A 26,607-nucleotide genomic window follows, 5' to 3' on the forward strand; every position below is an offset into this window, starting at 1 on the left:
CTTTGGGCCTCAAGAGATGAATATTTGCAGTAATTTAGACGTTCAAAGTTACTGCTAAATGAAACTGTTAGACTCTTGTCTTGGTCTCTTAGTCACTGAAAGCCAAGTTCAAAAGACACACGTTTACTTCCATTCCAAATATTCAAAGACAGCAGTGTAGACTCTGAAGTGCAGGCCTATTTGTTAAATATTATCTTATGTTCGCATCTTATATATTTTATTTAGAAAATATTTTAAATATAATAAATTATAAAATTCGGATTACTCTATATGTAAAGTATAAAGCATATTTTGTATGCTTGTATATTTCAGATTAAAACATCAGCTCCATGAGTACTTTTATAATTTTTACTGTTGCTTTGTATGGTTTAGTACTATGACATTTTATATATGATTTTACATTCTAAGATAATTTTGTGACAAATTATTTTGTATGAATTATGATTGTGTACTTTTTCTTTTTACAGTGGAACTCAACTTGGAGGTCTAATTACAGTATTATGCTACTTTTTCAACCATGGAGAGGTTTGTTTTCTAGAAAATAATTTTTAAGAACTAGAAAGGGCTGTATAGGAACAAGGAAATATATTCATCAAAGCCATATATAATTGCATATTGCATAGTAGTTCTCAGTATTTTAAAGAAGCTTGTATTACATGAGTAAGTTGATATTTTAATCATGTTGATCCACATTTTACATAATAATTAGAATTTATTACACGAATATCTTGCCTGATTTTTAGTGTATATATCCACAGACATACGCGTATTTGGTAGGAACAAGGAAATGCTGTCCTTGCTGAGTTCAGGCACTCTCAGTACATTATCTCACGTACACCTACCAAAGTTTTGTGGGAGGTGGTTTTTCTCTTCACAGTAGAAGATATAAGAAATTGAGAGAGGTTAACTTACTGACCCAAAACGACATTCACTGCACCGTGAAGCGGGGTTTCCCAGTCTATAGCCACCTGGCTCCAAAGTCTCATTTCTTTCTGTTACATCACACTGCCTTTGCAGGAACACAGATGCTGAATCAAAATAGAAATTAACTTACTAATTCATCCCAAAATAGAAATTAACCTACTAAAAAGAGCTCATAGAAACTTAGGAGTATTTAGAGTAGGATAAATTCATCCAACAAAATACGAAGTTTGTAGCATGTGCCAGACTCTGTGTTAATGCTATGATAATGGCAGTGGAAAGGGACAGAATCTGACTGCTGGTTTTTGGAAGCAAAATGTGTAATATTTTATGGTGCAGCTTATCGGGTGGAATCTTTATTCATTACTCTTGTGAAAGGTTGATAGCTTAATTTAAAAAAAAATCTTTTATACAAAGGAATCATAAAAATTATACATGAATATCTTAAATATATTAACTTAAAGCAAATACATTCTCATTCACCAATGTGTTAATGTAAAGACAAGACCTTTGCTTTGAGTATGACAGAAGACTGGCGTTATGAGTTGACCTTCTCATATATACCATAATTCATCTTACAAGGTGTATAAGTTTGGTTTCTTGGAAGAGCAGCAATAACTTTTAAGACGCTTACAAGGTTATAAGAGCTTGGATTCTGTCTAGAATTTTAGAATTCTTGATATAAAACTTTTGTAATATTCTCACCCATATTTCACCCATAGAAATAGTTTTAAAGGCTATACAACAATTTAATTAATACTTTCATTATACGCATCACATTAGTGATTCCCAAATACTTCTAATTGTTTTTAGAAATTTATAGTTAACTCTTTCAAAAATATGTCTGTACTCTTTAAACTTGTGTAACCTCTCTCGGTGTTTGTGAATACCCTAGGTGACATTTGTTTAGAGAATTTTCTGGGGCACATGTATGTCTCAAAGCTGTGGGATACCAAGGTCATCACTGCAGAGCTGGAATGTGGACCTAGTTTTTGAGTCCCAGAATCCTCACCACTCCTACAGCTACCGTCCTGTTTGTCCTTCGTATTTCTTCATGCGTGGCCTGATATCTTTCACTTGTTTCTGCACCTGTTAGTTAATGGTGCTCTCTACCTGATGTCTAGGTGGCCATGAAGAGAGCTACAGAATCTGAGAAACTATTCCGACATTCACAAGTGAACGAGCCTAGTGCTAAAATTATTAAAACCAGCCCGGTAATGATTTTTAAATTAGTAATGTTTACTGCAGTGGATCATAGAGTGAAGTAAGCGTTTTATTGATTTCAGGCTACCCGTGTGATGTGGACACCACCTCTCCGGGAAAGTTTTTCATATCCATTTCTTGTACTTCAGATGTTCGTTTTAACTATGATTCTCAGGTAATTTTTATTTATGAAACAAATCAAATTAGGTAAAAGTTAAGTTTTTGACACTGTACTTCAACCTATTAAGTTATGATTTCCTAATTTAGGTGCTATTTTTAGTTAGTTTTAAAATTAATTGAATATCCAGTTAAGAAACTAATTAAAATACTATGTAAAATTTTTCTTCCACTTAAGAGTCTAAACTACATGTTTTAGATAATTACATTGTTTTAATAAATCAGAATATGTGTTTATATATAACAAAGATTCAAAGGTTTTTAAGTAACTATTACTTTTTTCCCCCTCAAAATCTTTGTACTCTGACTCATTGTTTACTCTGACTCATGTGGTTTTCATAGAGCATTAATGTGTATTCTATGAGAAAAATTTCCTATGCACAAATGAATTTGGGAAATGCTAGGTTAGGAGTATATATATTCATATATTTATGAAATTTTCTGGATTACTGAAGTTTCTAGCAGTTTGACCAGTTTCACCTTAACTGCTTTTCTTGGACATTTTTTTTTTTTTCGGCTGTTGGAATTAATTTTATAAGTCTTTCAGAAATTGAAGAGGTCTGTGAAACAGCAACAACAAAGACATAAATAGCAGAATACTATAATTTTATCATAGAAGTAATTTTCATAAATGTTTGTACGCTCTCTCCCTGACTGAAATGCTGATCACTGTCTCCTCCCAGGGAACCTCACGCTTCACTAACTAGTGCCTATCAGATTCTGCCTGTATTAAAACCACTTGTGTACATATCTTCTTTCCTAAAACTGTAAATTTGTTAATCATGCACACATAAACAAATGTCTACATAGACATTCAATGTATTAAAATACCACTAAAACAGGGAGATGCCATATTTATCTCTGTAACCACAGAGCACGTAGCATACCACCATGCAGATATCTAAGGCTCTTATGTGAGCTTAAAGGTGAATAGTGGAATACTGGGGTGGCTGTCAACTTCAAGAAAGGTACAGACTAACTCTTGATTTATTACCTATGTGACAAGTTTATTTTTGGATTTGGATTTGGGAATCTGCTCTCCATCCAGATTTCTGTATCTTTGCTCTGCACATTACTTCTGTCAAATACGGTGGAGGAAGCTGACCATTTATCCCCACTCATTCCCACTCAAACTTCTAGAAAGATGGTTTATTTGCCATTTTAATTTTTTTTTTAATATATTTTGAAGTGGTTAAATTAGCCTGACCATTCAGGGGTTTCATGGAATGAAATGTGTTCATTGGTACGTTTAGGATTATACCCTTGAGTGCATGTGCTCTGTATATTCTGTACCTTTGCCAAAAGTAATTTGTGTTTGATAAATATAACTGAATACTTAATAAAGTTTTGTGATAATGTTGATAAACAATATGAACATTTAAAATCTTGCTTTTGAAAATTTATTTACCGTAGTATAAGGATTTATCAAAATCCAATACAGCCTTTACAGAAAGAACAGTTACAGTTTTATTATTTACACAAAATGTTTGCATTTCTTTTTTCATATTCTAAGATACTAAAGTCTTCTGTGGTAAAAGGTGTTAGTTGCTGATGTATCTCATAATTGCAGAATGGGCATTTTAAATTTTATATGTAGTAGTTTGTATTCCATAATTATTCTTTTCAAGTCATTTTAAATGTTTTTCTTTAAAACTTTCTTATAGTTATTAACTTATTGCTTCACCAGCACTTACATTTTTCCTCATTGCTTTTTAAAGCATGAAAGTGGTGGTTTGTAAAAGCTGTTGCTGCTCCAAAGGGTAAACACCTTGAGGTGTGCAGATCAGTTCACGTTCTATTTTCTGACCTTCTTGTTGGAGTAACAAATATCATGCTTAGTTATTGGAAAATAAAATTTTATAAAAGAATCATTAGATTTGGTAATTTTGCAATTAGTCTTTCTGTTTAGTGATAGGCTGCTTTTATGGTAACACTTATCAGTGTCACTTCTCTCCCTTAAGGACCTCGAACAGTAGTAGAAAGCATTTTGTTGCACTCTGTCTTTCCAATGTTGCTTTCATGCTTCCCTGGCAATTTGCTCAGTTTATACTTTTTACACAGGTAAGGTGATTTTAAACTAAGTAGAATGCAAGATGTATTTGGTTGTTTCTGTACAAGTTTTAAAATGTGATTATATTGTGTCCTAATAGATTTTCAAAATATGGAATAATTATAAAGCTAACACAGGAGAAAATCTAGGTGAACTTGTTTGAGGATGAGTTTTTAGATACAACATCAAAAGCATGATCCCTTAAAGAAAAAAGTTGATAAATTAGACTTCCTTAAAATTAAAAACCTCAGCTCTGAAAAGACACTATTAAGAAAACTAAAAGAGAAGTCAGAGACTGTGAGAAAATCTTTGCGAAACCCATACCTGATAAAGGTCTGGTATGCAAAATATACTAAGAACTAATTTTTAAAAATTTTTAATTAAAATTATTGGGGTGACATTGGTCAGTAAAATTATATAAGTTTCAGGTGTACAATTCTAATATGTAGTCTATTTCTTGTGTTGTGTGCTTACCACCCAGTCAGTTCTCCTTCCATTACCATATATTTGACTCCCGTACCTCTATCAATTAGCCTATGGTAAGGTAAAATTGTTTTCACTATGTGTCACTTAAAGTTGCAGAACCTATCAATGATGTTAAGTGAGGACTTACCATATACAATAGAGACTATATATGACCCCCCCAAATGTAACATAATTACTGTTTGGCTTTTTACATAAAAAGTTTGCTGACCTCTGAACTAGATTCTTTATGGATCTGTTTGTTTTGTGTTTGTGCTCATGTCTTATCTCTGCCTATATCTAGTTAGTTTTGATGTGGTGTTGGACATTGTAAATGAACTATTGTATAGTTAATTTGAGACTAGGCTGGTATTAACATCTTCCAGTGAAGATTAGATTTGCTTCCAGCAGACAAGTAAAGGTACTAACAATCTTGAATCACTCTCATGCAATCAGAGAATGAGATAATTCAAAGGTAGGCTTTAGTCTTTCTGAATGAAGGCTATTTGATTTCTGGTTCTAATTATAGTATATACCCCTTTGAAGCCCCAAACTGAAGCCTGAGGATTTAGCAGGAATCTTGCTCTTGGTGTGACCTCACTGCTGAATCTGTGGAAATCTCTCAACTGCCACTCAACGGGCAGGCATCTGCTACTATTGGAATTGGCAGATTCCTTTGGGAGAAAAGTGGCCCAAAATGTCATGCTCATCACTGCAGATTTCCATCTTTCCTCTGGTCTTAGCTACCTAATACTTTTTTAGTAATCCGTGGCTTTCATACAGATGTTTTCCCTAGCTGTTCTAATTGTCAGTGAGAAGATTGGCTGAAATAACGTTAGCTATCATTATTAGAAACATTACTCTCCCCATATATTTACTTTGTTGATGAATAGTGAAGTGTTTGTTGTCTACATTTTTTTTCACTTTTGCATTTTTAATATTTTTATTTTAGATAGCCGCATTATTTCCTATGTATGTTGTGGGGTACATTGAGCCAAACAAATTTCAGAAGATCATTTATATGAACATGGTAACATTTTTCATATTTACAAATAAGTCAAATATTAAAATAAGATCTCAGGGTTTATAAAACAAGTGATTCTGTTTTACGGGGTAACTTCTCTCAGGAAGTATTTAATATATATGATTTTGATAATATTCAGAAGGTAAACATGAAATGTACATTATAGATACCATATTGTAACATTATACTTTCAACTACAGTATAGATGTTTTTCACTCTCTGAAACTTGTTTTATTTTTATGTTTTATTTGTTATTATTGTCACTATTTTTGAAACTGCCTGTTCTCCCTGAGACCTGAAATTTCTAACACTGTACATGAATGTGGCACTGTAAATTTTATATTTTTGCATTTTTGTTTTTGTCTTAGTTTCCAAATACTTCTTTAAGAACATAAAAATAAATATCTTCTGATGAGTACATAAAATAAAGCATCATTAGTGATAGAAATGCTCAAGTAGTCCAACAAAAATAAGATTAAAAAATTAATACTTATAACTAAGTATTTCTTATTATATCATTCCATTAATGAATTAATAGAAACAGTGCTTTTTCGTTTTTTTTTTTTCCATTTTCTTTGGCCCAAGTAGTAGATAGAGAGAAAAAATTAAATTATGCTATACAAAATTCATGGTGTTGAAAATATTTAGAAACTATCAATGTGTTGAAATACTATTATCATTTGTCCAAGATCTACTTATTAATCTTATTTATGCAAATAAAGTTTGTATTAGAAATCATTATATGCCTGTAGACAAAATATGCATTCTGATATAATCCAATAAGGATAAAACGCCTGTTTCTTTTCTTCAATTTTCAGATTTCAGTTCTCCTTTGTTTTGTGCTGATGTTTGGAAACCCAATGTATTTATCTTCTTATTATTCTTCATCTTTGTTAATGATATGGGTAAGTGTTTCTTAAGCTTATGAAGATTTTTTTAAACCTGTCAAATAGTAGGTTTAACCCACCTGATACAAGTTTAGGACAATAAATAGGGCCTTTTTCTAATTATTACTCACATGAATAAGTTTTTCCCAAATAACACCTATTCTCTATCTCATCCTTGAAAAACAACATGGTATAAAGTTTACCTTTTTAAGGCAATGCCCAAATAAATATTTTTAAAAAAACAGTCATAAGGTAGGAAGACTTACTTTTAAAATATGCCATAATTTATGATAAAAATTAATTATTTCTTTCTAAGTCACTTCAGCAGGCTAAATGCTTATTGCAGTGATACTGCCCCTGCTCAAAAACATTTTGGAATGCCTCTGAATTGCCTTTACAAACTGGCACATTCTTTTCAATATCCTCAATGGAGGCAAATCTTTATCTCCCAAGGGTGGATTTGATTTTTGGAAACGACCAAAGCTTGTGAGTAAGGCAGGAGATTGGGCTGGGTAATATAGATCTTGATCAAAATATGGCGTGATATTAAAGTAATAAGATCTACTTGTACCCATAACTAAATTATCTTTAAAAGTAATTTAGGAAAAGGAGTTCTAAACTGTTCTAAGCAATGGCAACATAATTGGAATAAGTGTATAGTCTCCTCATGTGACTTATTTTCAATGAATAATACTCATTTGTATATATAGTTGGAACGGTGGTTCAGTAAATCAGTTTTATTGCTTTGTAGTCACACGCTATTCATAAGCCAAAACCTATAATGGAATGTTCCTGGGGTATTCTCTTTCCACAATGATTAGAAATGACACCAACCACAGTAATACCAAAATATAGCACTTTTTCAATGTGTGGTGCATTGATTGAATCTTTTGGGATTGCCCTTGTGTTTTAACATTTTTGCTCCCCACACCTTTTGTTTTTCTGCCTCACAATAAGTAATCACTTATTACTTATAATAAGTAATCACTCTCTTCCCCATGACATGGGGTTTTTTCTTTCCAATATTTTTTCAAACTTTTTCAGTATGATAAGGTAGAGAACTTGGAATAGTGTGCTCATCCACCTCTTTTTAAGAAAACTGTTTGTGTTTTGAAATATAAACAGATATAGAAACCTGCATAAAAATATTTTATGTACTGACAGTACTGACTAGTACTGATAAGTACTGATTAAGGGACTGTTATTTGACAAATATATTTAAACTACTATCAAGTCAAAATCAGAACTTTCCCAACCAGCCTGCCCTAATTATAACCCCTTGCACTGCTCCAAAACAGCGATGACCATCTTGACTATGGTAATCACTCCTAGCTTTCCTTTATAGTTTAATTACTTACCTTTCTATTTTCAGCTATAGGTTTCTTACATATCTGCCTATTTTCATTCCTTGGAAATATATTTGTTGAAGAGTCTAGGTAATCAAATATGTAGATAGAGGGTTATATGGTTCAGATTTTGCTCTTTGAATCCTCATGGTGTAGTTTTAAATCTTTTTTCTTCTTCATTTATAATATATTAATAATTGGATCTAAAACCTGGACAGGTTTAGGTTTGATCCCTTTATTATAGTATTGTTCTTTCATCATATGGAACATAATGTCTGGTGCTTCTCTTTTTATGATAGCAGCCATCAATTCTTAGTGCCAGATCCATTAATTCAATAGGGAGGCAAAATGGTGATATTCCAGTCCCTCATTTATAATTCATAGAGGAAAAGTAAAGTACATATCTAAATGAAGGGAGCTGGGAGGGGGTAGAAAAATATTTGAAAAAATAATGGCCAGAATTTTTTTTTTAATTTGATAAAAATTATTAACTCCGAAATGAAGAATTTCAATGAATCTCAAATTAAGACAGGTATAGTAAGGCACATTATAACCAGATTGCTCGAAATCAGTGATAAAGAGATGATCTTAAGAACAGCCAAAGAAATAAGACATGTTAAATATAGAAGAACAAAGGGTAAGGCTATCAGTAGATATTTTTCATAAGAAAAAAGTGCAAGCAACAAGGCAGTTAAACAACATCTTTAAAAATCCTTTTTTAAAAAGTACTGTCAATCTATAATTTGTACCTAGCAAACATATGTTTCAAAAATGAAGGCAAAATAAATACTTCATGACCAGATTTGCACTAAAAGAAATGTCAATCTATAATTTGTACCTAGCAAACATATGTTTCAAAAATGAAGGCAAAATAAATACTTCATGACCAGATTTGCACTAAAAGAAATGTTAAAGGCAGTCCTTCAGATGGAAGGAATATAATATTAGATGTCAGTAAGGCTCTACACAAATGAAGGGCACTGAAAATGGTAGCTAGAGGTGCTGCTATAACAAAATTATCATAGACTGGTTGGCTTAGTTCTCAAATTTCTAGAAGCTTATAAGTCCAACATCTAGGTGCCAGCCTATTTGATTCTTGGTGAAGGCTCTCTTCTTAGTAGATTTCCAGATGGATGCTTTTGTTGTATCCTCACATGGTGGAGACAGCAATTGACTCTCTCAAGTCTCTCCTTATAAGGGCAGTAATCCTATTCATTCGGGATCTAACTACCTCCTAAACTTTTCACCTCCAGTATGTCACATTGCAGATTAACGTTTCAACACATGAATTTGGTGGGGGACATAAACATTCTGTTGATAGCACTGAGGGTATGGTTTTTGAGGACCTTGGTTTTATGCATGAGACTCAATTCCAATTTCTTACCTTTCATAATTCCAAGCCCTCTTCTGTTGCCCTCCATTTCATACTAACACATAGTAGTTGTAACCTCTTTCTACAGTCCTTAAAGACTGCCATAGTTTCCCTCCTAGTTAATACTTTAGTTTTTTTTTTTTTTAAATCACCTTCTTTTCTCTGGCATCTGCAACGTTCCTTTTATTTCTTAAAGTTCAGTTAGGCCTTTAAAAAACATTTTAAAATATTTTATTTGGGAGTTTAGAGAAGAAGGATTTTCATGTTAATTTAGACCACTGATTTGGCTGGGTTACTTACATATACACTTATATGGATACACTACCCACACACCATGTACCTCCTCAGAGGAGTTGCCCTGCATAAAAATCATCCCATGTAATTCAGTGAAGAGTTAACTTGATTCTAGAGGCAACTTTTTAGCATACAAAGCATTTAACTCTCACCCCAAGGAAATTTTGCTATGTTCAAAATTTGAAAAATTAACAATTGAGAAGGAAAATGGCTGGTGATAGCCAAGATAGAACGGGGTGGCTGTGTAATTTTTGAAACATAAAATTCATATAACATATAAATATTAATTGTATTTGTTTTATTTTGTGTCATATGCATTTTAGGTGATAATTCTAAAGAGAAATAAAATTCAAAGATTGGGAGTTTCTGAACTCAACTTTTGGGTAAGATTCAACATTTTTAGTGCAATTTCTTCAGACTTTATTTCTATAAACTGAGTAAGATGATATGCTTCAAAATAGGATGATTTAGAGTTAATAGATTTTATAAATAGCTACTTGCTTAGGTGGGAAATAGTCTTTAGTAACATCTACAAGTCATTTTTTAAGAAATTCAGTCATCTATTTCAGTACCACCCTCAGTCCTTTCTTTACTTTTAATTCTGCTGTACCCCTACTACCTTGCTTTTAAAATTTCTTTCTATTTGCCTAGAGTTTCTCTCTTTAGGTTTACTAACCTTCTCTTCAAAATAACTGAGTTTGTAATTCTGTCCCCACTTTCCTTTTTTCTTTTCTCTATATCTGTCCAATATCTACCTTTCCTTCTGCTTCCAACTTTAGGCTCTAGTATTTTTGTCCTTCTAACATTTTCCCTATAATCTCCCAGCCTCTTCTTGTTTCAGCTTAGACACTACCTAATCTTTGTTTGAGTTCTTCCCAAATATACAAACGGATGGCCCATGTTACCTCTATGTTTGTGTGTTTTGTTTCTAAGTAAAATAAGTATATTATTAGGTAGGTACTGCAATTGCTAATTATCATACTATCAGCAGATGACATTCCTTCTTTTTCTCTGAGTCTTTGATATAATTCTATTAAAAAATAAAACATGCCATACTGAATAACTATGTGATTACATCTTATACATTGATAGGGTAAAACAGGATAAATTTTGGTAAATAGGTTTCTACTCAGAATGCGAGAGAAAAAAGGAATTAATTGCCAGTTTCTCATTGCTTGAAGTATTCTCCCATTCCTTATGGTGAAAATGTAGAAATATTTGTACATTAAGTTATTGGATGACATCACCCTTCATGTATGTGTGTGTATGTACATATATATATATGCACATATATATGTATATACACATCTAATGTGTATATATGTATATATACATACATATATATATATACACACACACGTGTATTTTACTTCAGAACAAATGACAATGGTTGTTTTCTTAAAGATTAAACCAAGAAATCAATGGAAAGTCAAAGATTTTTCTTTAATAACTGAACTCAAAAGAAAGTCAAAATTTCAATTACAAACTATTGAAAAATGACAACAAATAGAACAGAGTCCATGGACATTTAAGAAAATTCTGCCAACATTGTGCTCAAAGGAAAATTTACTGTGTTAACTATTTTCAGTTTTAGACTGGAAAAAATAAGAGTTAACCTAAGTTTTCAACTCAATTTCAAAGAAACAAAATTCTAAGGAGAGAAAAGTTGAGATACAATGACTGTTCAGCTTATATTTATATTTTGAAACTGATATAATTGATATAGTCAGTCTCTTGCAAAAAGAAGTGACAAATCATGGTAGTCATCTAAACAAAAAACACAAAAGATATTCTGGCTTTTTATAGCTGCCTTTTTTTTTTTCACACAAGACAGTCAAAAAGGAAAAGCAATGCTTTTTGTGAACTAATGTGTTTTTTTCTTACAAAAAAACAACAACACAAAACACCTTTTATTTCTCCAAGTAATTTTTTCATGGTAGTGGGATAAAGATTATATTGCATATCTTACTCTGTCATAATTGGAAAATTTGAAAACAAGGAAGTGCTTTTTTATATTGAATGGCTGTAAAACAATATATAAAAATTGTCACTTATGATTGATCAAAGTCTATTTTTAATATTCTTGACCAGCATGTGGTAAGTTGGAAGAAAGATTCTTTTTCTCTTTTTTTCTCTTTTTGTCTTCCTAGGTATTAAATCATCTCTATTTTTAGCTTCTATGTATCTTTAGCAAAGATATATACAACATAAAACTTGAACAAGGTGCTTTTAACCTAAATGAAATTTACTTTATAGTTTTCTTCAATAGGAGTAAATTCAATATTTAATGAGAGATTTGGAATTTTAATTGCAAGGTAATTAATGAACTGAGCTAATGCTGAAATTTACTCAGACACACCAAAGGGAACTGTGTGTGTCATGAGAGATGAGAATCCTTACTAGAAGGGAAACAGAACCTCATTGGTAACCTAAAGCTCAATACTAACATCAGGCAAGGATAGTGTGAGGAAGGCTATTCTTACTCACAAACATAGATTTAAAATTCTACCTAGATTAAAAACACTTTATGGATATAAAAATGTAAAAGAAAAAAAGAGAAACTCAAGAATAGCCACCACACACACACACACACACACACACACACACACACACACCAAATTGGATCCATTCCAGGAATGCAAAGATGTTTCTGGAAAATCCATTAATATACATTATCACACTAACAGATTAAAGGAGAAAAATACTTTATGATAATCACATTAGATGCAGAAAATGAATTTGATTAAACTCATCTCCCAGTTCTGACAAAAACTCTCAGTACAATAGAAATAGCAGGGAGTTTTCTTAACCCAATAAAATTCTTCAGCATTCATTGGTCTTACCAGGTCAGGTATTTGAAGTGTTCCATTTAAAATAAACATCAAGATAAATGTTATTTTTTTACATTTTATTAAAGGTCCAAGCTATCACAATAAAGCAAGAAAGTAAATAACAGAAATTAGGAAGGAAATGAATGGAAAGGAAGAATCAAAATTCACTAGAATACATTATTTACATAGAAAACAAAATAATTTTCAGGCAAATTAATAGAAATTATAAGAATTCAATAATACACTAGATATAAGATTAATATTCAAAAGTCAGTTATATTTCTATTCTCTGGCAGCAAACAGAAAACATATATTTAAAAATTAGCCATGTATATTAGGAAGAAAAAATACATAGTATCTAAATAAATCTAAAAAATACATACAATATTTGCTTGGGAAAATTATTTTTAAATTGTTAAGATGTAAATAATATCAAAATAAATGGAAAAATATGTTTATGCCTAGGAAGACTCTAATGTCAGTTCTCTATAGTTGATGTTTAGAGTCAAAGTAATCATAGCAAGATTATCTTGCAGGTCACTTTTCAATGAATGATGCTGGAATAAGTTGTTATATATATGGGAGAGGTCACATCATACATAAATATCAGTTTTAGACTTGGCTATAGTGAATCTTTTCAAGCTAGATTTTTTTCCCATTTGATCTGTCTTCATAATTATTTATGCACTTCCCTACATTATGGCCCAACAAGATGCTGCAGACTCATTTTTTATTTTCCTTGCCCCAGCTCTGGAATCAACCTTTTCCCGCAGGATCCCTAGTTTCTTTTAATGTAGAATGGTATTTAGAAACCAAGATCTGAGTGCTGAGTGTTCTCATGCTACCAGTCTGTCCTTTCTTCAGGACCTTTTCATTGTATGCATCTGTATGTGTTCTCGTGTGTATGTATCTATATGTATGAAATCTGTATGTATGAAATAATTTCATAACTATACCTCCAATTCCAGTACAGTGCTATAGGAAGATAGAACTATAGAAATTATCCAGTTTAAATAACAGAGGAAAAATAGATCGGGAAAACAAATCATAGTGGCTCAGGGACCTGTGGGACAATAACAAAAGATCTAATATTTGTACCATTGAAGTTCCACAAGGAGAAGAAAAAGAGAGTGGGACTGAAAGAGGATTTGAAGAAGTAATGGCTGAAAACTTCTTAAATTTGATAAAAGACATAAATCTACAGACTCCAGAAACTGAGTGAATCCTAAGGAGGATAAACCCAACAAAATCCATGCCAAGACACCTCATAAGCTTCTGAAAACTAAACAAAAAAGAATTTTGAAAGCAAGCAGAGAGAAATAAATGATGCATTACTTATAGGGTAAAACTGAATTACAGCCAACTTCCCATTTGAAACTATGGGGGCCACACGTGTCAACTGCGTTCCATTTTCTGTAGGACCATCCTTTTTTAGACCTCATGACTAACACACCTCACGTGATTAAAATTTTTCTATGCCATTTAGTGATACAATTGAATATTTTAACTGGGTAATTTTTAGTACCTGACTTCTATTTATTTGATTTATTTTTTAGCTAATTCAAGGTTGTGGTTGGTTTTGTGGAACAATCATTTTGAAATTTCTGACATCTAAAATCTTAGGCGTTTCAGACCATGTAAGTACTTTCCAGTTAAAACTGTAAAATTTCTATAAATATGTACCTGAATGAAAACTTTGAAACCACCTATTTTTGCCTCTGAGGTTAAGTGCCTTCTTCAAGGTCCCCAACCTAGTTATTGGCAGAGTCAATACTACAGTCTTGCAGTTCAATGACCTTTTCAACTCAGGAAGAAGCAATGTACCAGTGAACACTGACTGAGCCTTCTAGGAAACAATTAATAATATGTTAAGTAGGTATTTGTTTATATTTCAGTAAAACACGAGTAGTCCTTTGTTTAAATAATGTTACTTATTTATTGCAAATGTTAACATATGAACAGTCTACTCAGCTTTGAAATACAAAACTCTTAAAATCTCAATATAGGTTTATTTATTTATAATTATGGACTACAATTAAGGTGTGATTTGATATTAAAGATTTGTCTTGTAAAAAGAGAATGTTAGAAGTTCTCTATCTTTTTATTTTCTAGAAAATATATGGACCACTTGTCCCTCGCGTGTGGGGTCTTTTTGTTATAAGGCTAATGCCTTAAATAATGGTCTTTTTCAAACATAATTACCTACTTAATAAATTAGGGAATAGAAAACAATGTAGGAATTTACTTCTGGTTTTTAGCACTTTGTGTGGATGTGAGCATATATGAGTGTATTGTACAATAACACTGAAATTTACCTTATCTAGTACTATCCATTTGGGACTCTAATGCTGAAATTACTTTAGCTTTAACAAGGGATTATAGTACTTCCTCTCTAAAAGTTCAAGTGCTATCACTATCCAATAGAATTGACCTTGTATACATGTTCATATTAAATAAAACTTTAAAATATAAAAGATTAATTTGCTATTTATTGCTAGCTTTGCATAGTGGTTTATTATGTTTATTTGTTGCTGTTCTCTGGTATGTTTGATACATTTTCTTTTTCTTTCCCTTTTTAGGGAGTATATATTTTATGATCAACTTTATTTAGGCCTCCTAAGCTATTTATCTATTAAGTTGGTCTATTATTTTCTTTCTTTCCTTGCTTTATATTGTAACCCATTTCTTATGAATTTTAAACACACACATACACACATACACACATCCTTGGTACTTTTAAGTGACTTTCTCTATGTGACAGCTATGAGAAAGACTTGAAACTAAAGTGTTTTTAAATTATTATTAGTCACTAGGCCAACTCTGAATTAGAAAAATAAAGGAAACTCTGAATTATCCTTGGTATTGGTAGATAATGAGAACCATGACTAAAATAAAACCACAGATAATTATATAAGCGTGATATAAAATAATTTCTATCCATGTAAAATTTTTTGAATTGAGGTTTTTATATACCAAATATTTTCCTTTTTCTGGCCTTCTGAAAATGCAATGGATAAATAATTGTCTCACCGACAGTAGGTAATAATCAGTAGAAAATACAAGTTCTACATTGGGTTTGTTTGGTAGTGTTTGTTTTAAAGGCACTGGAGAGCAAGTAACTATATCAAAGTAGTATGTATAGTCGTAATTCTTACGAAGAGTAGCTCTCATATTTAATTGCTTGAATGCATGTCTGAAAAATTCAAGGAGCACCAAAAATTGTAGTCACCGAATGAGGCTTTTTGAAAATGACAACGCGTAGAAAATCTGTTCATGATTTACAATGTCTGGTAAGAGGGCTTAACATGAATTTTTTTTCTTGCCAAATGATCTGAGTATAAAACTCATGATTAACTGCATGGTGGTGTCTGCCCAGCAAATACTGATTTTAGCTCACCCTTTACATTACCACCTCTGTTTTATCTGACCTCTTTCAACTTTTCATTGCTCTTGATATTTCTCTTTGTTTTCATGTTGTCTTTTCATTCAGCACATAGCATGTATAATTTATCTATTTTTTTTCCTTTGAGGGGCATCTATGAACCTTGGATTTATCTGTCTTGTGGACTTTATTACTATTACATCAAATCAGTTGTTATTAACTAAAACTATTTGTATAATTTTAATTTGTTTTACTCTATTTTCTTTCAGATTCGCCTGAGTGACCTTATAGCAGCCAGAATCTTAAGGTTTACAGATTTTGATACCTTAATTTACACCTGTGCGCCCGAATTTGACTTCATGGAAAATGCGGTATGTTTTTTGTTTTTTACCTTCTCTACAGGTATGATGGGTTTTTTGCTCTTAAGTTTTCCTTTGAATCTGAAACTCAAAATTCACATTTAGAACCATGGGGATTGCCACGAAGATTGCCACGGGGATATGGAAAACAGTTTGGGGAATATAATCAATAATGTTGTAAAGATTTTGTAGGGTATCCGATGGAGACCACTTCGGAGATGGTGTAGATACCTCATCATTGCGCTGTACACCTGAGGCTGAAGCTGAATAACAACGAATGTCAACTTTAATTTAATGTATATATGGTCACAGGATGTGGAGTACAGCATAGGGAATAGAGTCAGTGGAATCGTAAGGGTAGTAGATTAGGACAGGGGAGTTGTCACTTTGTGTAAGTTGTAAATGTCTATTACATTGTTTTGTACACTTGAAACTAATTTTAAAAATGTATATGTTTGCATAACAAAGCAACTGAAAGGTAATGCTGTGCTTTTAATGTGGGATAACAGATTTTAATTTTTTTCATAATTTTCTGTATTTCCATCTTTCTATAATAAGCATGTGATATTTTTATTTTCTTGTATTTTTTATAATAAAGCACTTTAAACTTACAAAACAAAAAACAAACAAAAAAAGAGAGGCACCCAACTTTCTTACCCTATAATTTTTTTACTATAATGTTTGCTAACCATATGGCCTTCCTCACCTGTTTTCTTATGTGTAAAATCGGTAAACAATGGCCCCTATCTTAAAGAGTTATTGATGATGGTTAAATGAGATAATCCAGAGAGAGTACTTAACATACTATATAATGATCCATAGTGAGTTACTGTTATGACAGTTAAATTATTTTTAATCTCGGTCAGTTATGGGACCATTCAGGACAAATAAATCCAAATTCTTATTTAGGTTTTTAAAAAATTCAGTTTAATTTCATTTAATACCCCAAACATTACAAAAGTTTTTAGCAAGCTGTTGCAAGAAATGTATACTACTAGTCATACATTAGTCTCTCATGTATCCAACCAATCGTACATTCATTCAAAAACTGTCATCAGCCACTAATTACTTGTGAGGCAGTTTGTTATAGAACTACAGCGAGGAAAATAACTCAGTTCCTGCCTTCAGGAAATGTATAATGTAGTTACATGGTGGTAAATCACTCCCTGTCACAATAATAGGTCATGAAAATTATTTAGCTGCCAATATTATTTCAATACTTATTCATACTTGCAGTAAGTACTTAGGCTACCTTTCTTCCTTGTTAGTTCTAATTTTACAAATGAAAATAATGGAACTTTGCAGTCCAGTGATCAGTAAACACACGTTATACAACTTAATATTATGCAAATAAAGGAAAGATAAAACCAGAAAAGAGGAAATTACAGACATAGCTAATTTTTGGTTTAATAGTTTTATCATTAAAAATTTTGATAAATTTCTGTAACTATTTTTATAATTTTGATTCTTGTATAAGAACATGAAGGTTGATATATATTCTGTTAATGACAAAGGTATTTTTAAAGAAATTTTGTTATGACACTCAATTTGACATGGATTTTTACTCATTAATGTACAATTTAATACATTCAAATAAATTTTGAATAATTTGTTTTATTTCAGACTCCCTTAAGATATACAAAGACGTTACTGCTTCCAGTTGTTATGGTGATTACTTATTTTATCTTTAAAAAGGTATTGTTAAAAATTTTTATGACTTGCTTTTGGGTTCAAGATAAGGACTTACAATAGATTAACGCTAAAAGCTCATCATAATGCTGTCTTATTTTCAGAATGAACTCTTCCCCTCCCTCAAACATTTTGTTTATTCAGATCTTTCTTTAGTATTACATGATTTTTTTAAGAAAGCCACATTGGAAAATATAGTTATTTTTTTCAAAAAAAGTATTAGTTGCCCACTATGTGGCAAGAACTAAGTGTATAGCAGGTGCAAACACACACAGGTGCACATGTGTGCGTGCACACACACACACACACCCACTCACACCTGCAGCCACTAAAGCTTAAATTCTTTCTGCTTCCATATAAACCCCTCAGTATTTATCCTGTTGTTTATTTTTCATCTCAAGGATATTTCTGATGTTCATTTAAATTTTCACTTGTGTGAAATCACTTCTGGGAAGGAAAGGAGGGCATGTATTGTATGATTTTCCTGTGACACTGTTGAACTTTAAACTATAAATGCACACATTCTATTAACTATACCCTCAATAGGGTTTTTGTTGCCTAAATGTCTAGAATCTCATTATTGTCATCTGAACGAGAGCATCTTCCATGTAGGATGCTCTTGAATCAATGAGAAGAGTTAAAAATTCTAAACTTAGATTTCATTTGAAATTAGAGTCTAAATTTCACTATATATTTTTTCAACATTTACCTGTGAGTATAAACCACACATCATGAGGAGTGCAAAATTTTAAGTTCCCTGTAACTTTTTCATCTTACAGTTTAAGTTGCATCAGATTGCTGCTAATGCCTCTCTGGCCAACTTTAGCCTCCACTTTCCCCTTCACGCCGCCCTGTCTCCCACCCTCACCAGCATCTGGTACATTTGCTAAGTGCTCTTATGCCTTCTGTAGCAGCATAAGATAGATGTAGGCTGAGAAGGGAAGCAGATATGCCACAGTAATTTTATAGTAATCAGGAAGTGGGAATTGAAGTGGGAACAGAGACTGCGTAGCTAGGTAGATAGAGATAGAGACAGACAGACAGACAGAGAGTGTGTGTATTAGTTTCCTCATTCACTTGGGAGGTTAAGTAAGGTAAAAATAGTCTCTGAAAATACATGGAGGTCACTGCCTCCTTTGTGGAAACCAATCCCCAACCTTCAGGTCACCCTCCTCCTAGTAAAATATAAACTTTAATAAGGAATTATCCACATATGTGGATAGAATTTTAGAATTTTAGAGCTGAAATGGACCTTAAAGATTTACTTCAACACTTTTTTTTTTTTTTTAATTAGAGGAAGTTGTAACTTCAAGATATTATTTGCCTGGGGCAGAGCTGGGACTACACTGTTCCTGAGAACTCACTTTAACAATGAAAATACTTCTTTTTACTGAGGGTGTTTATGTTAATGAGTCAGGGCATTTTAAGTGTCACATAATTTCTTAGAAAAGTTTCATTGATTTGATTCTATTCACAGACTTTCCGTGATATTTTATGTGTCTTATCTACAAACACTTATCTAAGGTAATTATATCATAGTTTTTTAAAATCATATTATATTCAATTATTAAATAACTTACTACAATGCCAATTTTTCAAATGGACATTAAACTTCAGCATTATGATTAAGAAAGGAGACATGAACCAAACTTAGATGTTTTCTAAAAGAAAAAACTGAATGTATTATTCTTATGGATCTCTTTTATTTATTTGGGCCTATTTTGGAGATATTTATACTTGTGAATTAATTTAAAATTTAAATTTGTTTAGTTTAATTTTAATATATGACTAGAATTTAAAGTCAATAAACAGACATAATCTAAAGTTTTAGTGATTCTTTTTTTTTTAACTTTCAGAGAAAGCATAATCATTTGTTTTTCTGAATATTCATAAAATTCATTTTTCTACATTTATTGTTACAACTATTTGTCTTACCACATTTCTTGTGGTTTTAGTAAAGTCCCTAAGATTATGGCATAAACATACGCATGAAAAATGCAATATAAATCACACACTACTACAGGACATGAGAAGTAAATTGTAAAGAAAACTTTATTCTGAGAAAATGTTAACTCAGAATACATTTTATATTTGTAGATATGTTATTAAATTTGTTGTGTTTAAGGAAATATATTTTTAGGACAGGTTTAGATTTACAGAAAAATTGTGAAGATAGTTCAGAGCGTTCCCATGAACCCCATACCCCATGCTTATATTTTATGGATGATATTGTTGAAATGGTAGAATCTTATTTGTTGAAATAGTTTCCAAACCAAAGAGTTGACAGACCCACTCCACTTCGTTCTGTTCAGATGGAGTTCTTGACATTCTAAAAAGAGTTATAGAGCCCTGAAAACTATAAGGAATGCATGAAGGGACCTGACATATTTAAATGGGAAATAGAATCTTGAGTTGTACATGGAAGCTGTCCTTAGATATTTGAGAGGGTGTTATGTGGAAGAGGTCAATGGGTGGAAGATACTCAAATAAGGAGATCTTTCTTAGTGATGAAATAATATCCCAAAGTGACAGCCCTGTGTGTGTGTGTATGGGGTGGGGGGGGCATCAGGGCGGCCCTTTAAATCACAAAAATAGTACCTCATTGTAATGTATTCAGACAAAAGAGTAGATCAAGAAAAGAGAATGTTCCCCTCTCTTAGATGTACTCCTGTATTCATTGGTGCTGATTGTAAAGGCTTTCTATGTGTCATTCTACAAAACGCATACAAAAACACAGTATTTTTTTTTTAAGTGGAATCATTTTATTATTATTCTGTAACTTCTTATTTTGGTTTAGCGGTGTGTCTTGGGCATCTGCCTCGATCTTTGTCAAACTTTGTAATGGTCTCCACATTTTAGGATTCATCATGAATGACTAGCACGTACTTAGCCATTCATTCCCACATCAGTAGACATTTAGATTATATTTATCTTTCTGTTGTAACATCCATTGCTATGAGTAATGAACATCTTCGTATGTGTATCTTTGCATACTCTTTTAGTATTTAGAATATTTGAAATGGGTGGATCATAAGGTATGAATATTTTATAATTTGACCAATACTGAGAACTTACAGTGATGAGAGTGGAGAATGCCCATTTCCCTGAATCTCGTGAACGCCATCGTTGTCACATGTGCTATAACTCATCTTACAAGTCTTTACCAGGGAACTTTTATGATTTTCCATATGTCCTCTATTTATATTGCTTCTTGACCATTTGAAAATTGATATATTACAGATAATAATCTTTTGTTTATTATGTGTACAGCGTAGTTTCTTCCAGGATATCAGTTTATAGTTTATCAATGATCTTTGCTTTATGGAAATTTAAAATTTTTATACAGTCGCAACTGTATATTTTCTGTGTTCATTTGTTGCTTGGAAACACTTCCCCACATCAAAAATCATTAAAATATTTCCCCATAATTTCTTTCATAATTTTCTTTGTCTAGAAATTCATAGACCTTCATTTCTATTGGCTCAGTTGCTGGAAAATTACTGCATTGCTTTGGTTGCGTATATTTTCTTGAGTTTTCATGTTTCTTTTAGTCTTGACGTGAGAGAGCCATTACCTCTTCCGCTGGGGGTCTGCAGCAGCAATGACCGTTGGTTATCTCAGGGGAAAAAAGGTGCCAGCCAGTGCCTTCTTCACAGCAGGCCAACAAACACTGTGGGCTCTTCTGCTGTGAAAGCTGCAGGGAGTCCATGGCTGTTGTGGGGGCCATTGAGGTCTCCACTGACAAAAGCTACTGGCATCCTCACAGAGCAGGCCTCCGGGGACCACTGTGGCTGAAACCCATGGCTCTTGTCCCTCTTTGTTTCTAGCTGTCTCCAGTGTCAGCAGAGCTGATCTCCATAGCGATTCTTTCTGTGCAGCTCTTCTCCATATTTTGCTCCACTGTGTTGCTATAGGTTAATAATTTCACTCTTAAGCCCTTCTGAACAGTTCTCCTTTGTGGATGGCTGTCTAGTTGTTGTTTCTTTTTAAAGGGACCAAAGCCGCTCTCTCCTACTCCGCTGTCTTGCTGACATTCTCCATAATTTTCTATTTTACATGTAGATTATTAATCAATCTTGCATTCATTTTGTAGTGTTGAAATACAGGGATCTGCCTTTTCCCCCTCAAGTGAGGTATTGTTCCAACACAATTCTGGGTAACCTATCTTTTCTCCATTCATTTGGAATATCAGTTTTAATCACATGCTAATAAATTCTCGTATGTACTTGATTTCTGTTTTAAATTCTCATATTGAACTATGTGCTTGTTTCTGAGTCAGAACAACACGATTTCTTGTTTATTGTTATTGTTTTTCACATTTTCTTTTCCAGGTAAACTTTGAAATAAATGTGTCTGGAATCTCCCACCAGAGGTACCCACCAGAGTCTATTGAGATAGCTTTAGATTAATTCAAAGAGAATTGAATCTTTCTATAATTGATTCTCCAATCCATTAGTATGGGATATCTTTACTTATCAGTGTGGGCTAGTCATGTAATCCCTCTGTGCACCAGTTTCCCTAAACTGGAAATAATGACCTTAACATCACAGAATTACTCTATGTGTTAGAAAAATTAATGCATATAAAGTTCTTGGAACTTCTGACAGCTTGTAATAATTGTATGGATGCAATATCTTCTTAAACTACTCTGAAGATAGTAATTGGAATTTTCATTTAATTCTCTTTTATTTCTTGCATTAACTCTGTTTCCTGAGAGATCAGTTCATTTGCTTATTCATCTTGTCTTTCTCTTTCATTATATTTGTGCCTCATGATTCAGTTGTATATTCGTATTTTAAATTAGCTACTAGATTTATTTGCATTAGTAGTTATTGTTAGGGTCCTTGGTGATTCATAATTATAATTATGAATAATTATAACTCATAGTTATATCATAATTACTTACCTACTAGGCCTCTCTCTTGCATGCAACAACTTACTACAGAATTCTGTTGTGACTGGCAGATTTCAGGACCAGTGAGAACCCATCCACCCCTCCCCCCAACCTTGACTCTGTAAGTCAGGAAAGAACTGTGAAGGAGACAAAGTAATTTGGTGATTTCACTACTAGCTAGAGAGACCTTCCCCTGACTAGCCTTGTTTTTGTTTTTGTTTTGTTTTTAAATCTAGATCTGTGTGTGTCCTTGAACTTCTTACTATCTTGTCTTTTCAACCCCAAAATTGATGTTAGAAGGCCTCTGCATCCTGTAAAGCCTTTGTATAAAAAACTAAAGCATCTAGTTTTTTCAGTGGGACATTAAAATAGGCAGTCTTATACTCTTATATGAACCGAATATAAACTCTGTGAGGAGAAAAACGGTATCAATAATATTCACTCTGTTCACTACACAGTACCTAGAACACAGTAAACGTGCCATAACAATGTAGTAAATTTGTTAGTTTTTCTGGAACTAAAATATTTGTATGTTTTACCCAGTAACTTTTCTTCTAGAAATTTGTCCTGAAGAAATACTCAGAGATGCTGACAGTTTTATGTATAAGGACGTTATTTATAATTGTGAAAAATGAAAACAACTCAAAAGTCCAGCAGTGCTTTTTAAAGTATTGCATATACTGTACATGGCTGAATAATAGATTTTTTTTATTCATTTATTTTTTTCAGAGGTACAGTCTCCAGGAATCAGTGAAACCTATTTTATCTTAACCAAAAACAGCTTTTTTATACACCTTAAATGGGATGACTATAAATGACTTTTAAATTGCTATAATTTTTAATGATATCATCTAGTATTTTTATTTATGGTCCTGAGTAGTTTAGAGAGAATCAAAATTTTAAAATCTAAGAAGAAATAAAGTTTATTTTTATGTGATCGTATTATAATGGACATTTATTAAACAGGGATTTTTTATTTATTTATTCCAGAAAACAGCTCCTTGAACATGGTGAGGTAAAGCTCTCATCTTAATCTCTGGGAGATTTGTACACTAACTTCTAATTTAAGGATAATTCACGAAAGTATAACCTGCTGCTCAACCTCATCGGCAGTGCAGGAGTGGGTCAGCCGTAGTGGTCCATTTCTGCTGAGCTTATTCAGTTTATTCTGCTCTGTTGTGAACAGTAGTAAGGATTTGCAGCCAGAAGGCTGATTTATTACCAGGGAGCATAATTATATTAAATTACCTTCATTCATGCATTCTTTCATTCATTCAACAATAACAGTCCATTTCTAGCCCACTAAGCTCATAACTGCAGCCCCTCAGGGCAGGTGTGTGAGGCCCCGTGACTGGTGGCCAGTCAGTTAACAAGCTTAGCTGTGTTACAAGACACAAAAGATGGTAAGCGGTGTTCCTGCCCTCACGTATGTGTAAGTTGTCAATGGGGATACAAAGCAAGGAAGACAGCATTGTACATGGTGCTGAATTATTTGGGGGTGTATAAAGGAAAATAACAACGTGGCTGGAAATACAGTGTCCTAAGTAATAGACCTCTACGTCTTAAGGTCTTATTCAAAAAGAGGGCAACTAAATTTGAACTTAGTGGGAATAGCTTGTGATGATAACTAATATTTTCTGAATAGTTACTATATGCCAGGTACTGTGCTGTTCAATTCTCATATCAATAGTATTCCCATTTGGCAAATAAGACAATTATGTTAATTAGGTGATAGTACCTGTTACAGAGGTAAGTAAACACTCACATTTCGATGACTTGACTTAGTAGAAGTTTAATCCTTTGCACACATAAAGTTAAAAGCAGGACTCCCTGATTAGCAGGTGGCTCTCCAACAAGCCATGAGGTGAGAACCAGACTCCCTCTACGTGGCCCTGCCACCTTCGGCTCGTGGCTTCCACAGTTGATGTGCTTGTCTGCCTCAGCCTCCCACAAAGGAGGGAGAACGTGAAGATGGTGCCCTGAAGGCTCTGTAAGGGCTGGGCCTGGGAAGGGTGCAAGTCCCTTCCTTCCCACGGCAGAATGCAGGCACAGAGCCACGTATGACTACAGGCAGGCTGGGAAACCGAATCTAGCTTGTGCCCAGGAAGAAGAGCAAAGGGGTCTCTGCCAAGAAGTAGACACCTAGAGCAATTAAGTCCCTTCGTAACATCTCACAGCTAACTTGTGGTAAAGCTTGCATTTGAACCCAAGCAGTCTATTTCCAGGGGCTCTCAAAGTAAGCGTTGGCACTTACTGCTTCCTATTTACAGGGTATTTTTTGTAACCGATTTACATATATTCATCATTGCATTCTCACAACTACCCATTTAGGTCAAATGCTATTATTATTTATATTCCACAGATGAAAAACCTTGTGGCTTAGAGAGGTTTAAGTAACTTGCCTAAGGTCACAAAGCGAAAGGGACCAGCTTCATGGAGTCAAAGACTAAGAGCCCAGGCAGAGTGGCCGCAGAATCCATGCTGTGGGCCATTCACTCTACTGCCACCTAATGGGACCTGCTGTTATGTCAACAGGCCATGTCACATTATCCCGTTTTACTTACCGTGGCATTAGTGCGCAGTCATACTTTCTGTTTTATCACGTAGTATGTAAACCTCCCTCTTTTTAGAGACACAGTATTCCTTAATTCTCTGCCTGCCTTTCTCACATTATAGTGCTACTGTGTCTTCTTTCTCTTTCATTTCTCCATGTATCCTTATTTTGCCCACTTTTCTCCACTAATTCTGTACATTTATTAGTTCAGTCTTTATTTTGTGCCTTCCGTACCCCACGTCCCTGCTTTTATGGAATTTAACATATAGTGGAGGAAGACCAAAACTGTGAACAGATAATTATATGTGCAGTGACAAAAGCAGATACACTAATACAGAAGGGATTAGACCCGTGTGGAGGGGATGGGGCAATTGAGGAAATATGTTTTTTAAACGACTTTAGAGGAGTTTACCAAGATCAAAGGATGTGCATGTGCGAAGATGGCGTAAGGCAATAAGTTATGGTCAGAGCTGAGGCAAATCACTATTACTGATGCGTGAAACAGGCAGCAAGCAGCAAAACACGTGACAGGAAAAGCAGGCAAGCGTCAGACTGTGGTGGCCTTGAATGCAAAGAGGCTGGCCTTCATTCTGGACTTCGTGAAACGGGAGGTGGCCTGGGCAGATCTGAGTTTTAGATATTTTAGGTCCGTTGGCAATAAAGACTATGTTTCTTTGTTTTTTGTTTTTATTTAAGTATAGTTGGTATACAATATTGTATTAGTTATATTAGTTTCAGGTGTACAATATAGAGATTCTACAGGTTATGCCTTACCATGTGGTCACCCCACTAATTCTAGTGCTCATCTGTCACCGTGCTCCTCTTCATATTATTGACTATACTCCTCTTCACCTTTTTCATCTATCCTGCTCCTCCCTTTCCCTCGAACGACCATCCATTTGGTCTCTGTTTCTATGAGTCTGTTTTTGTTTTGTTTGTTCACTTGTTTTATTTCTTTAGATTCCACGTATACGTGAAATTACATGGCATTTGTCTTTCTCTGTCAGACTTATTTCACTTAGCATAGTACTCTCTAGGCCCATCCATGTTGTCACAAATGGCAAGATTTCATTCTTTTTTGTTACTGTGTAATATCCCATTATATGTCCGTGTACCACACTTTCTTTATCTATGATGAACACTTAAGTTGCTTCCATATCTT

At 33.3% G+C, this 26,607-nt stretch overlaps 1 protein-coding gene across 1 annotated transcript in view; it reads left to right on the top strand.

Moving 5' to 3' along the window:
- The window catches only part of DPY19L2 (dpy-19 like 2), a gene marked incomplete at its 5' end in the record, with an annotated part of 61,825 nt that overhangs the window by 19,530 nt on the left and 15,688 nt on the right, over positions 1-26,607 (top strand). The window contains 11 exons of the mRNA XM_081079317.1: positions 468-525; positions 2,208-2,299; positions 4,263-4,362; positions 5,766-5,843; positions 6,656-6,742; positions 10,060-10,119; positions 14,124-14,204; positions 16,219-16,320; positions 17,932-18,003; positions 19,475-19,521; positions 23,882-23,906. Of these exons, the coding sequence (XP_080935443.1) occupies positions 468-525; positions 2,208-2,299; positions 4,263-4,362; positions 5,766-5,843; positions 6,656-6,742; positions 10,060-10,119; positions 14,124-14,204; positions 16,219-16,320; positions 17,932-18,003; positions 19,475-19,521; positions 23,882-23,906 (802 nt within the window). The remainder of the gene's footprint in view (positions 1-467; positions 526-2,207; positions 2,300-4,262; positions 4,363-5,765; positions 5,844-6,655; positions 6,743-10,059; positions 10,120-14,123; positions 14,205-16,218; positions 16,321-17,931; positions 18,004-19,474; positions 19,522-23,881; positions 23,907-26,607) is intronic.

This window comes from Rhinolophus hipposideros (genome assembly GCF_964194185.1).
Source record: "Rhinolophus hipposideros genome assembly, chromosome: 18".
Classification (NCBI taxonomy): Eukaryota; Metazoa; Chordata; class Mammalia; order Chiroptera; family Rhinolophidae; genus Rhinolophus; species Rhinolophus hipposideros.